The sequence below is a fragment of the Malania oleifera genome, chromosome 8 (assembly GCF_029873635.1).
Source record: "Malania oleifera isolate guangnan ecotype guangnan chromosome 8, ASM2987363v1, whole genome shotgun sequence".
NCBI classification, from domain to species: domain Eukaryota; kingdom Viridiplantae; phylum Streptophyta; class Magnoliopsida; order Santalales; family Ximeniaceae; genus Malania; species Malania oleifera.
This window is the reverse complement of record NC_080424.1, coordinates 95,763,182-95,778,262: the sequence shown is the minus strand read 5'-3', so window position 1 is coordinate 95,778,262 and position 15,081 is coordinate 95,763,182. Positions and strand designations below refer to the sequence as shown.

Here is a 15,081-nt window from a genome sequence, read left to right as displayed (position 1 = left end):
GTTGTGCGGCCCGTAGGCGGGACTTAATCTGGTTAGCCCTCCAGATAAGTCAATATACTCTACACTACCTCAACCCGGTCAAACCGCATACTCTCCTAGGCGCGGGACTGGCTACTACCTTGTCAAATTGGCCCCCTCAACCCAGCGAACTGGGAAGCTGCATCCTCTCTGAGCATAGTTTGACGGTACCCACACACTATCTGAGATATGTGGTTGCACTATATCTGTATATAGCAACGGTATCGTGCTCTGTATTCTTTATCTGTATCTGTCTGTAATTATTCCTTAAGGATCTGATACTATATATATATATATATACATAATACTTTTTTACTGTTTTTATCATGTTTCCAAAATTACTATAACGCTATTTTTTGTACTTTAAATACTGTAATTTCTGTATGTTGTATCTGTAACTTCTTGATGTTATCTCTGTATATCTGTCTATATACTCTATCTATATACTCTGTCTGTATACTTTGTATGTTATGGTAATAAGAAGCATGGCATACTATAAACATTGTATATACTGTTCTGAATAAAGCTGTAATATACTGATCTGAGTAAAACTGTAATATACTATTCTAGATAAATATTTGTCATGTACTGATCTGTATAAAACTAGAACATACATATCTGAGTAAACATTTGTATACATATATATGTATATATATCTATTTTGTGAAACTATTTGAATAAAAGTTGTATATGTATGTATATCTTTCTGTATAATCTCTGTGAATATATGACTATATTTGTATGTTCTGTATAACTTCATATACTGGAAAAACTGTATAAAGTTCTACATCAAATATTATCTACTCAGGCCACACATACTTTAAGAACACATATTTTGAAAATTACGTAATAACTAGTATACATACATGTTGGTAAAATTTCTATTAATATATTCAAATTTCCTAACATAGCATATTTCCCTTACCTTATCTCTAAAAAATCTCTACTGTACTCTAACCCTATACCCGCAAGGTTCTCCACTTAACACCCTGAAAACCAGATCCCCCGGAATAAAACATCAGTATTTCTTCGTGTATTGTATTTCTTATAACTGAGGGAAGGACATATACCGAATAAAATGTCTTACCCTGAGATTGGGACGAAATCCAAACTAACTCCACCAACGATCAGCTCTAGCAGACTTGTAGAGAACTTTGCCATGAGCGTCGTGGTGGCTTCAGATCATCGATACGGTGTAAAATGGACCCGAAATCGAAGAGAGAATGAGGGAGATGCGTTTTAGAGAGAGAAAGAGGGGGTTTGCGCTGAAAATTCATCTAAAAATCCGGATTTTCACTATTTATAGAGCAAGATTCATCGACGAGACACATCACCTCGTCGACAAGTCCTTTAATAATTTCGTCGACGAACTTCCTCCCTCGTCGACAAATTTCAGACTGTCCCAAAAACCCTTCTCAGTATCTTCTCGTCGACGAGGCGTGGCTTTGTCGACGAGGTCCCTTTATGCGCTCGTCGACGAACTCCTTGTGTTCGTCAACGAGGCCCTGTGTGTTACTTCCGGGTTATTCCATTCAAAGTGCAATATCATCGACGAAGCCTACTGTCTCCTTCTGTTTTTGTTTCTGTTTCTATGCCACCCCCCCCCCTTCTTTCATTATTTAAAAAACCATTATTTTTTGGGTCATTACATACATACAGTGAAAAATACATATACGGGATATTACAACTAAAAGAATACAGGGAAAAAGGAAGAAATATAGGGAAACAAAGAATACAAGGAAATTACAAAATATACAAGGAAATACAAAGGTACATTCAATACATGAAATACAAACAAAAATTACAAAAAATAATAAATACAGGGAAAATAAAAATTAAAGCAACTCCAATCCTTGGTTGCCAGCTGGAATAGTTGGGAGTATCCTCAAAGCCCCCTGTTCACCTGAAAGCAAAGAAACAAAAGAGTCAGTAGGTTATAACTGAAATCAAAAAAATAAAAATAATAAAATACAAAAGAAAAGAATGTGTGAGAAGTTAGCCAATTGATTCCCTCCCGTGAATAAAGGAACAAACTGCTGGGGGGAACTGGTTTTAGAGAAGCCCTTTGGCTCTAATTGAACTACCCAAACTCGGCACAGACCTGCAAAGGGGAAAAACACAGAGAAGAAAGAGCATTAGAGAGAGTTCTGTGGAAAAATACAGAGAAGAAAGAACATTAGAGTGAGCTCTGTAAGAAAACTTAGAGAAAGGAAGAGTTAGCAAAACAGAGAGGAGCAGAAGGGCAATCGAGAAACGAGTTGCAGAGGTTATCTAGAAAGTTGCCCCAACCTCATAAGACTTCAAATTGAAGCTACCCACTCAGAATCCTGGAGCTAATTCAGAAGCTCCTATAAAGATGGATACCCAAAGAATACAAGGACAAGGGAAAAGAAGACCAGAGGACTTTGAAGGTTATAGGTAACACCGTCAACCCCCTTTTCATACCTTGCTTATATAAAGAATTGTGGGTGTATGCTTTGCAGGATATTCAAACCCTGACCTGAACCTCTGACCCAAACCTAAATTCGGGTTCGAACCACTGTGACTGAACCCAAGGCCCAACTCTCATCCTTTTAACCCGAGCTCAGAAACCCTTTTAACAAACTCGAGGCCCAACTCTCATATTTTAAAACCAGAGCCCAACTCTCATCCTTTTAACCCGAGCTCAGAAACCATTTTAACAGACTCGAAGCCCAAAGCCCGTTTTCAAAAAAACCAAGCCCATTTAATTTCAAAACCCCTGAGGCCCAACAACCTTTTTTTAAAACCCGAACCTAGACTCCACAGGAATCAGACCCGAACCCGAACTCGGGTTCGAATCCCTTGACCCAAGCCAGAACCTCCAACCCAAACATGAACTCGGGTCCAAATCACATTCTAAACCCAAAGTCCACTCCCAAATTCTAAGACACCCCAGCCTAGTTTAAAGAAACCAGCCCAAAGCCCTTTTTGAGCCAAGGCCCAACTCATTTCAAAAACTCTCGGGCCAAGCCCAACTTAAAAGACCACCCAAGCCGATAAAAAATAATAACTAATAACCCAGCCCCACTTGGTTTTTAAAAGGACCTAGCGCACCTTTTTTTTTTTTTTTTTTTAAATCGAGGCCCAATTTCAAAAATAACCCAAGCTCGTTTTAGAAACTAACCCAAGGCCCAATTTTAAAAAGAAACCAAGCCCGTTTCAAAACTAACCCGAGGCCCAATTTCAAAAATAAACCAAGCCCGTTTCAAAACTAACCCAAGGCTCAATTTCAAAAATAAACTGAGCCCGTTTAAGAAACAACTCGAGGCCCACACATGTCAAAGCCCACTCGGGTTACCTGAGTCAACACCCCCCCCCCCATGGGTTGACTCATATGAGTCCGGCACCCACTCGTTGGGTTTGGATGAATCACCTCGTCCTCGAACCCCAACCAACCTACAACCCTAACCCTAATATATTCAAACCCCAACCTTCTGGAACGATAGATTCAAACCAGCATTCGAAACCCAAACACCATCACAAGCATCACCAACAATTTTCAGGAAAAATTAGTAGTAAAAAAAAAAGTACTTAGCTCTTTCAAATGTTTCTTGGGTTTCCACGTGAGACTCCTCAAACACCTTCGAGTAACCGGTTGCTTGTCATTGTCAAGAAGAGCCTTGTCAGGATTAGAACACACTTGTGTGTTCAGTGGCTCGCTAGCAATTTAGGGGTAGTGAGGTTATGGTTTTCACAGATCCACAAAGGAGAAAGAAAGATCTGAGAGTAAGAAAGAAGAAGGGAGATCTCATGATTTTCAGAGTTTTAAAAACAGAGGAAAGGGTTTAGGGTTTCTGAGAGAGATTTGCTTTAAGGGGGAGATTGAGATTAGAGAGATGAGTGGGGGGAAGTTGCAGAGGGGATTCGGATTCCATAACTAAGCTTGGGAGAAGGGAGAGCTTCTGAGAGGGTGAGGTATCAGAGATGGAGATTAGGATTTCGATGGGGTGAAGAGAGAGAGAGAGAGAGAGAGAGAGAGAGAGAGAGAGAGAGAGAGAAGAAATGAGTGAGGGGGAGTTGCAGTAGAAATTAGGGTTTCGGGTTTAGGAGTTGCAAAGATGGAGAAAAGAACCGGAGCTTGAGAAGAGAGAGAGAGAGAGAGAGAGAGAGAGAGAGAGAGAAGAAGAAATGAGTGAGGGGGAGTTGCAGTAGAAATTAGGGTTTTGGGTTTAGGAGTTGCAGAGAAGGAAGAGAGAAGAGGGATGAGAGAAGAGAGAAGGGAGAGAATGCTTCGAGAGAATGAAAATGATAGAAAACAAAAAAATTTGGTTCGACTTTGATCGGCTTTGGAGCCACTAGATTACAAAACGTGGTGCAATCCCTTCCACACGCACAAGGCTCCGCGTGGTTCTTCATTAGCCGTCCAATGTGTGTTTTCCAACAATGGCACGGATTAAAGCCACGTCAGCAATCTAAGTACTCCTTGATACTCATCGTCCGATCTGTGCTTCTTTGGGACAGTACGGATCAAAGCCACGTCAGTTATCCACGGCTGCATACACCCATCCACCCACCGGTTGACACGTGGATCACCTATCTTCCACACATGTAGATGCATCACATGGTCCCCCCGAAGCCATGCGATCTTTGTTTCTTGGGAACGGATGGGATCATGCCACGTCATCGATCCTCGTCCGTATACTCTCAGCCATACGGCTACCAACACGTGGCTAGCACACGTCACTATGACGTCTGGCCTGCAAGCCTCATCGAAGCCGCTTGATTGCCGATTACGTGTCTCCGTCCGGGCATGACACATGGCCCTTTGACTGATCCTCCTAAACCTATTGACCCCTTTGACCGGTTCCCCTCGAAACGGTTGACCTTCCAAACCGATCTTGAACCGGTTTTTAGTAATTTTTCTTCTTCATAATTTGTATTATATTATTTAAATATTTATAAATTCACAAAAAACACAGAAAAATTATAGAAAAATCAGAAGAAGATTCTAAAAAAATATATTTTGACTTAGATTTCTTTATTTTTCTTAAGTTATTTTCTTTACATCATATTATTTAATTACTCAAAAATTCAAAAAAATATGGAAAATTACAAAAATTTCTGAAAAATTAGAGAAAAATTGAAAAAAAAAATATTTTTGAGGTCCAAAGTCCGTTTTTGCAAATTTTTCATCCCAAATGAGTTCAAAAACCTCCCTAAATTTCCAAAAATATCATTTGATACTTAATCCTATAAATTTCAAAATTCGGAGAGTTTATTTTTCTAACATATTTTCTCAATTTCTGTTCCCTATGATTTCAAAAGGGGGCATGAGCTTTTTAAACTTCACGTGCCCTAATTCTGAGAGAAATATTTATATTGTATAATATGTAAATACTTGTGTGGCCTATTTATTTGCACGTGCATTAATATTTTTGGAGCAAAATAAAAAGGTTATTAAATTTAATTTAGGATGATTTTCTAATTAATTAGGTATTATTCGTAGAACGGTGTGTAGAGGGTGCGAGAACCTTTGTAACAACCCGAAAATCTACATCATTTTTTTTCAATTAAACTTACTATATACTGAAACTTAATTTACTCTACTCTTGGATTATCTACTATAACATCTTAGACCCAAAATGAGCACTGAAGAAACCTTGTTCATTTTGCACACCTACACAACGAAAAACATAAAACTGTACATCCATATTTACAATACCAGAATTCAATAAATCTCCAAAATATACATACACAAAAACACATCTCCCAGTAACATTCACCAAAAACCCTGAAAAATGACCAAAAAACACATCTCCTTGAATACACTTACCCCACAACCAAGGCAGTGCAACAACCCCTCTATCAGTGAGCCTGATCTGCTCGTCTAACTGGTTCACCTTAAAAATGTTAAATCATTAGGATGAAACAACGTTCAGTAAGAGAAAATATGCTAGTACTAGTGTATGGTGACTGAATTCCATAAATACTATACTAAAAAAATATCTAAAATTGTAAAAGCTGGTAAAACAATATACAGTACAACTTGCATCTATTGTAGTTTAAAATACAACTATAATATCTGAGTTTTCTACTTTTTCATACTTCTAGTATCATAATAAATCTGCTGATATTCTATAAATCTGTATACATATACATAACTGTGATATTTACCCTGAAAAATTGTATGTCATGATTTAACCCCTCATGACAGGGTTGTGCAGCCTATAGGCGGGACTTAACTCTAATTGGCCTACCAGGATAAGTCAACTATAACTTTACCAATCTTCAGCCCGGCCATCTGCAATCCCTCCAAGGCACAATACTGGTATCTACCTTGTCAAACCGGCCACCTCAACTCAGTCTCCTAGGGAGCTTGCAATCTCTTCAGGCACGGTTGACGGAATCCTCCACACACTATTTGAGATGTGTGGTTGCACTCTAATCTGTAATAGCAATGGTACCATACTTTGCTGATATTTGAACTGATTCATCAAGGTCTGATACTACATAATACTATTTTCTATATATATACATCTTACTATTTCATCATGATTCCAAAATAACCATAACACCGTAAACTGTTCTGAAAATATTATAATATCTAAACTGCAATAGTTGTAATAACTGATTTGTAATATCTAAACTGTATAAACTATAATATCATAGTGTTGTGGCTTTAAAATTCTGAGAATCATGGTAATCTGTAAATGCTATAAAATATCTGTCTATATATATACTGTAATTCATAATTCTGTAAAATTTGATAAAGCATATTTCTACATAAATATTGTAAATCATAATAATCTAAAAATTGTACGATTTCTGTACTGATTTGATAATGTCTCATGTCACACAACTAAATAAATAAATATTTCATATCCTGAAAATTGTATCTTCTAATATACAAATAATTTGCATACTGAATAATAATCTATAAAAACATATAATTTACTGATAAACATTCCAAATTTCCTAACATAACATATTTCTCTTACTTATCTGATTGGAAGGCTTGCCTCCAATTCAACCCTCACGCCCTCGATGTACCAACCTCAAAATCTTGTAATTATATATACAAATTCCCCAATAAAACACTAAATTTCCTAGAAAATCATCATACTCACATTTCCTGACTTTGCCTATTCATAATTCCCTAAACTATAATTTACCTGGGTTCCTAGAAAAATAACCGCTAAGGTCCTCAACCCATGCCTGCAGGGTCCCAAAAATACTTTTAACCCTGAAATTATAACACCCTAATTTTACTCCATAAAATACCAGTATATTCTCATACAACATAAAATCTGGGCTCAGATAAACCTAGTAATACTGGAAATACCAAAATAATCTACTTACCCTGAAATTGGGATGGTGCCCAAACTTCTCAAATCAACATTTCGCTCCGGGTAGGTTGTGGAGAATCTCCTCAAGATCACCGTGATAGCTTATGATCGTTGAATCGAGGAGAAACGGAGTCGGATTTGTAGAGAGAAGTCAGAGCAGCAAAATTTTAGAGAGAGAAAATAAGAGAAATTTTTCACGCTGAATTCCCGATTCTGCGTATTTATAGGTGTCTTGACACGTGACTTCGTCAATGAAGTGAAGGTGGTTCGTCGATGAAGGAAAAAATTTGTCGACGAACCTATGGGTCTGAAGAACCCCCTCTCAATATCTTTCTGTCAACGAACTCTAAACTTCGTTCACGAATCTTAGAGGGAGTTTGTCGATGAAGCCAAGATATTCGTCGATGAGCCCTGCTTTACCTCCTTTAAATTCATCCTTCTTCTCTATTATTTAATTATTAATATTTCTAGGTTTTTACAACCTTCCTCTCACATAATTGAATTCCGATCCTTACTTTGGTAACGCAGACCGATCCTATCTTTAATTGGGTAATAATCACACGTTATAACCACACTCTAAAAAATTAGTAGCGACTTCTATATCCATTTTTCCAAAAATATCAAACCACTTTATTTCGCCCACCCCCCGGGGCCGTGGGGGACATCACGACAGATTTGATATATTTTTAATATACTTTTTTACTTTTCTTAATAAATAAACATGAAAAAGTGAATTTTTACACATTTTTCTTTTCTTAACTTTTTCCATGTTCCAAACAAGTTCCAAATGAAATAAAACATAACACAATAGTGACTTTTCCCCATGATAAGTTAGAAAAGCAACTGCGAGGAATTCTAATCCCTAAAAAAGCCAAATAGGGACAACCTGATGCTCTTATCAGTGTTGTAAAATGGGTATTTAAGGAAAAACAAAAAACGAAAATTTTGAATGCCAACCCTTTGCACGAATCTCACAAATTTATAAAAATGTACGCCACTGATCAATTCTCCTTGAAAAAAAAAAATGGACGCCACTGATCAATTCTGTAATAGCCGAGGATGTCCATCCTTCCTACATGTGCATTTGTTGTTTTCTGTTGTAATAATTACATTTTTGTGTTGTCTTTTCTTACTTTTTCAGGTTATGGGGGAGTTGGCTGGAACTTTCCCTCCTTTTTGGTAACTGTGATTTGGTGTGAAGTGGGAATTTCAATCTGCAAGTTAAAGCTGATAGAATAGATATATTACCAAACTAATGCAAAATGTGTGATAGGCCTCTCCTTTAGACCACTGATTTAAGCTCCATTTCATTCTGTCATTATTAGTCTTGTTTGAGTCATTTTTAATTTATATTTGGTGCAATAAAAATAGAAGACAGGATGGAGTGATAAGAGTTAATCTTTGAGTATTTGTTAAGTAGTGAACTAATTAAGCCCCGTAATTATTTATACTTTCCAATACTATCTAATGCTGCATTTGAGAGTAAATTTGAAACCTTCAATTTAAAAGTGAATTTAAACAAACTTCAAATATAATTTTGTATTACACTTTCATTCAAAATCTAAGGCTCTCAGCACATTTGGCTTTTCTTGTACAGTTGTACAAATCTCATGATCCTCCACCAGAGTTCTTCATTGTCGATGGAGAAAGTAAATAATAAAATTTGAGGCCAAACTAATCCAATGGACTCTTTAGAACATGTTCATGAGGTAGAGATGGGCACTCAGTCACACTCACTAGTTCCTACCCCCAAGTTCAAGTTAAGACAAACAAGGAATGAAGATCAACATACAATTTAATTCATTCTCATCGTATTACTTACAAATGATGGAAACCAAACAAGCAAAATAGAATAATTACTGCGGCTAATTCAACACAATAGCATTAATACGACCTAATCAGGTGTGCCAAACAAATGCACAACAAAAAACATTGTGGAAACAGCAGGCCTTCCCTAAACCGAAGAATTCGCAGAAGACCAAATGAATCTCACTTACATTGTTTCATAAGAGAAGAAATTGCAGAAGTGGGGTGGTGTTGCATGAGCCAGATTCGTCCACAGGATGAGACATCATGTCGCCTCACTAGCTTTTAAAAAAATAAAGAAGACATGTTGACGAAATGAACATGATTGCCAAGGTCCCATATCATTCATTTGGATTTTTAATATGTGGAGAAGAAAATTCATTAATACGGTTGCTTACAGAAGCCGAAAATCAAAATGATTATTCAATGTACCGTGTGCAATTTGAACTGTAAATTTGCCCACCATCTGTTCAACCAAAATCCCCAAACAAGGTTGCCCCATTAACATAAACCCAAAACCCACCAGAAGAACCACGGGAGGTAAAACAAAAGCGCGAGAACATGGGGGAGCACGAACAAGGAAGCTCATACGCCGGTGGATCCGAACCCCCCGACGCCTCTCTCGGTTGTGTCCAACTCCTCAACCTCCTTGACATCGGGTGTCACGATGACCTCGATAATCAGCTGTGCGATCCTGTCGCCGGCTTTTACCTCAAAATCGACATCCGAATGGTTGAACAAGAGCACACCGACAGGGCCCCTGTAGTCAGCGTCGATCACACCCGCACCCACGTCGATAGAATGCTTCAACGCCAGCCCGGATCGAGGCGCTAAGAGCGCCACAAGATCAACCCACATCAGTGAATAGAACATTCAAAACAGAAAAATGAGATACTGGGATGATGGGTAGAGATTTACCAACGCGAGCATAGGTTCCTTCTGGTATTGCGATGCTTAGGTCTGTTGGAACCAGAGCTTTGCCTCTAGCTGGAACTTTCATCTCCTTTGCGCTGCGAGTATTGCGCATCAATCAAACAAAATTAGGGAAAAAGACAACCCACAAGCTTGAAGAAATCGCTAAATCGATTTTAACCATGGAAACGCCCAGATCTTGGAGTTTACCTGGAGAGGTCGTAGCCAGCTGACAGAGGAGACGCCCTAGAAGGCAACACGGCGGTTTCAGACAGCTTTTTCACCTGCAGAAGAGGAAGAGGGCATCGAGCAACTTCAGATACGCCATTGTGGTCGAGTTTCTGAATCTTCGGGCTAGGCTCTTTGACTTCGGGGCTCTTGGTTTGTGGTTCTTCTTGGGCCATCGTGAAAACTCGAGGGAACGAAAAACAACGAAATGGGTATTTGCAGAAGTGAGATGTGAAGGAGCGAGAGGGCGATGGCCATGGCTTAAATAGAGTGTAACGCGCCATCGGTGACTGTTGCAAAATCATGGCGCCAATTTTCCCGCCATTTTCACTGAGAAGCGCAAGCGACTGCAAATTTGGTAAACACGGTTACACAGCTAAACCCTAAACCCCCTTTATATGGATTGGAGTTGGAAAATTTCCATGGGCATCGCTTTTGGAAACAATAGCTCAGCCATTTCATCTGAGCTGTGGAAAACGATTAGCAGAAAAAGAATGTTCTTAACAGTAGGATTAAAGTACATTCATCTCTCTTAGGCTTAATTAGGACTTTAGTAGATATCTTGATCTGCAAAGGAATAAACATATATTATAATTAATTAATATATACTTTTTTTAGAATTTTTTTAAAGCATAATTTTGAGTGAATTGGAATAATTACAATCTTGCACTAAATAAAAAAATTATATACTAAAATAAGTATGTAAAATAAATAAGGTGTGTAAGCCAATATAAGCTAATTTTAGGACAACTCAATTTGGTTTTTTTTAAATACCAAAAACGCCACCTGTTTACTTATAATTGTTCTCTATATTAAAATAAATATCCTAAGCTTCTAATTTATTTTCCTATAATTATTTTTAAATTAAAATAAATCTTTAAGAGATTTAACTTAACTTAGTCTATTTTGATTTCATTTTAAATATTTTTTTTAAATTACCAAAAAACTAAAAATCAAACCAAAATCGGACCAAAATCACAAGTAGTTTGGTTTTCGGTATTTGGTTTCGATTTCAGTTTTAGAAAGTATAAATTTTCAATTTCGATTACGATTTTGGTTTTCAAAGTATAACCAAATTGAAAATTGAAAAACCAGTTTTAATTTAAATTGTATACATAAATTAATATGATTATTTAATTATGATTGGTCCATATAATAAGTTAATACAGATTACTTAATTGTGGTTAATTGATATGTAATTTGCATTATGATGGTTTGTAGAAGCTACTAAACTAGTAATTAAGAACAAAAGGAAAATGTCTAAGAAGACCAACACATTCTCAACTGTTTAAACTATTTAACAGGTTTAATTTTGTTAAAATTATGAAACATTATAAAAAATCAAAATGTCCAATAGATTCTCAACAACTCTTGTGAAAAAATGATTATTGAATATTTAGAAAATTGGTTAAAAATTGAAAAAAAAAATCGTAAGTGAACCACCGAATATTCGGGTCTTCATGGCATAATAAATTCAGTTTGATTTCGGTTTCGAGTTGGGCATTCCAAAAATCGCAAGATTCGGTTCGATTTTTAGTTTGGCCCATAACCAAACTGAACCAAACCAAAACGATTACACCCCTATTGCTTACACGATTTTTTGTACAATAAGAAATACATTACATAGTTGTACATAGATTATACATCCTTCTTAATATCCGCATTCTATTTTTTAGTAAACATCAACACTGTTTTATTAAAAAATAATTTAAAATTAATTTTTTATATTAAAAGAAAAACTTATTGAGCCTTGATAAGAATGAAAAGTTAAAATATAACTAGATGCTAATGCTATGAAGTTATATTACTTTCTGTTTTCACTTTCACATTAGTCAAAAGAACATGTTTCAAACAAAAAAAAAAAAAAAGAGATCATGTTGCAAAAATTTTTCAGCCATTTTCATTATAACCAAACAATCTTCATTTAACAGTGTGAGAAAATTACAAAAATGACTCTAAGAGAATTTTCTGTGACCAAACTAAATCAAAGATAATCCAAAACGAAATAAAAAGGGAAAATATTGTAAAACAAAAATTACAAGTACTTAGAACTTCATCCATGCCTCTATGTAACGGTTATAGGCCAAACTCCAATAAGGTATTGTCCGCTTTTGCTCACCGGTCTCACTAGTTTGTCCTATAAAAGACATCTCGCTTAAACTCTACTTATAAGTTCAAGATCTCTATAGTACACATTCATTATGGGATCGTGACAGACTCTCTTTTCCAATTTTTAATGTTCTCGTCAATGTGATTTCCCTAACACATATGCGATGTGAATTTGTGATAAACTCTTATGTTTGATTTCTGACATACTTGTCAGCATGATATCTCCCTAGTACAACGTCAAAGTGGTTTACACCTATGTGTAGGATCCGCTCACATGATAATACCCCTATGGGTAAATCCACTCACATGATAGTACTCCCAGAAAGGCTCTAAAACCAAATGTAGTTGTCTTGGCCAAACTCCGTTAAGGTATTCTCCGCTTTGACCCACTAGACTCACGGGTTTGTCATATAAAAAGTGTTTTGCTTAATTGGAACTCAAACCATCCTTATAAACCCAATATCTCCCTATTACATATCTGATATGACACCATGATAGGACTCCAACAAAATTTAAAAAAATAAAAAAAAACAAACACAAAAATAAAAGCAATTGTGGTTTATTTACAATTGTTGTATTTTTCCATTTTGAAAAAATGACAGTTTGATTTTGATTGTTTACAATATTGCATTGAATGGTTTACCAAAATGAACAACATGGCCATAACATGCAACTTTAAGGAATTGTAAATTTTTTTATTTGCAAAGGAAAATGAAAAGTTATATATTTATCAAGAGCAAAAAAATCATATATAAATTTATGCAATGGCTCTATAAAGATAAGAAAGAAAGAAATTGTTGCCCTATAGCTCATGTTCATCGCCTCTTGTAATTAATTATTACCTTTTTCCCCTTTCCATTCCCTTCTTAATATTTTCAAACCATATTCAATAATTTCATAGTTGCACAATTTAGACTACCTGCTCATTGATAATGAAGATAAAAAAAGAATTTATTGAGTGAGAATCCCTTAATGATCTCTCAACTACGGACAATCGTGTTTAAGTGTTTCCCAACAATAAAGGTGTAAATGGTGGTGCTAAGATACTTTAGTCGTTCTTGGTGGTTAAGGTAGAAGGAGTGATAATGAGGTGCCTAAACATTTCTTTGCTCAATCATGAATGGCTCTTAACTTGCGGATGTTGTTTTACGAGAAATTATACAGGGGACCTTCCCCTCTAGGCCTCCACGTATCTACATGTCTGTTTACTTAATGTTAGACATATGATAAATTGGTCTTACATTCATTAATATAAAAAGAAACTCATTTTGAATGTAAGAACCTGACCTGTGATAGGTGTATTAAATAAATAAGAAAAGAGAATGAAAATTAAAAAAGGTAAAAATCAACAGGGCTCATCGGCGAGGCTTCTTTTCCCGTTGACAAAATCTCATGTACAAATCGGTGATGAGTTTCAATGGTTCGTCGATGAGGAGATACCAAAAGATTTTGGAAAATCCTGAAATCTCATGCTCGTCGACGAGTCCACCTTGACGTCAACGAACTTCCTTATGCGGCTCATTGACGAAGACGCCGTCTCGTCGATGAGTCTGGCCGACTCAAAGGTCTATAAGTTGAACTTTCCATTGTTTCATGGTTAAGAAATCAAAATCCTCTCTCTCTCTAAAAATCGAACTCTCTCTGTCTCTCTCTCTCTTTAGGATTTCGAGTCGTCTATTGCCGAAATCAACGACCCGATGTTGCCACATGGATCAGGAGGAGAATCTCTTCGAGGATAGCGGATCGAATCTTCGTTTTTAGGATTTTCGGGTTTTGACCCAAAACCGAGGTAAGACTATGAATCCGTTTTCGTTTCGATAGATCTATAGAGAATAGTATTGTAAGGAAGTATTGTTCTTTGTTGTTTAGATTTTGGTAACTAGGTTCACTATTTTGGAGTCATAGAGTTCGGGTTTTTGGTATTAGGGAAAAGATAAGGAGATTTTGTTTATATCAGTTATTTTTTAAATCAGAATCAGTAAACCTGTAGTTTACGATTGTATGTATGTTTTAGATACTTATTTGAAAAATCTACGGGATTTTCGGGTTACAGTTTTTGGGGGAAATTGGGGGTATTAGGTATCACTTCTATTTCTATTGGAAAATCGTATATTTGTATAAACTATGGTATTGAGATGACCGTACTTGTACTTGTATTAAATTGTATACTCAAATTGAAAACGACATGATTTGTTGTATACTCAAATAAGTGTGGAATGAACTGTTGTATGTAAAACGTTTCAGGTTTGTGAAAACAGTCGTGATGGCTAATTACCGTAAGCTAAAAGGTTTAGGAACATGAGTTCCAGAATGTTCCAGGTATTGTGAAATTGCCAGCTCTCAGCTAATTATTGTGGGCAAACGCCATGTTTCAGCTAAATACCATAGGCGAGAGTGTCCGACTCTATATTTGAGGGTGTGAAATATCGTTTGTTTGTTCCCGTTGGTCACCGATGGGTGTGAGTGGACACCGTATTAGCAACGATATTACTGTGGGGCTTCAACTAATTCTAGGTTATCGGGTGCTCCATGTAATGCGGCTGGTTTCAGCCAAAGAGTGTGATGACACTGATAGTATGTTTTGTATTGTATGTACTGGAAGTGGATTGTGAAAATACTGAAACTGTATTGTGTTATGTTTTATGTCGAAATAACACTTATATATCACACACTGATATAACATGTTTCTTCCTTAATGAGA

General features: G+C 36.5%; 1 protein-coding gene across 1 annotated transcript; it reads right to left on the bottom strand.

Annotated features, from left to right (window-relative positions):
* Positions 1-9,494: 9,494 nt before the first annotated feature.
* On the bottom strand, positions 9,495-10,826 carry LOC131163005 (deoxyuridine 5'-triphosphate nucleotidohydrolase). Its single transcript, XM_058119679.1, has 3 exons — positions 10,254-10,826; positions 10,050-10,141; positions 9,495-9,961 (listed from the first exon to the last, which is right to left on the bottom strand). The coding sequence occupies exons 1-3, from the start codon at positions 10,574-10,576 to the stop codon at positions 9,717-9,719; spliced, it is 660 nt and encodes a 219-aa protein (XP_057975662.1). The 5' UTR covers positions 10,577-10,826; the 3' UTR covers positions 9,495-9,716.
* Between the last annotated feature and the right edge of the window lie 4,255 nt (positions 10,827-15,081).

Excerpts from the sequence above, each read along its gene's own strand:
- LOC131163005 (XM_058119679.1), bottom strand. The coding sequence starts at position 10,576 with ATGATTTTGCAACAGTCACCGATGGCGCGTTACACTCTATTTAAGCCA. Across the intron at positions 10,142-10,253 it reads GCTGGCTACGACCTCTCCAG|CGCAAAGGAGATGAAAGTTC; the intron begins GTAAACTCCAAG and ends CAATACTCGCAG. Across the intron at positions 9,962-10,049 it reads AGGAACCTATGCTCGCGTTG|CGCCTCGATCCGGGCTGGCG; the intron begins GTAAATCTCTAC and ends TGGCGCTCTTAG.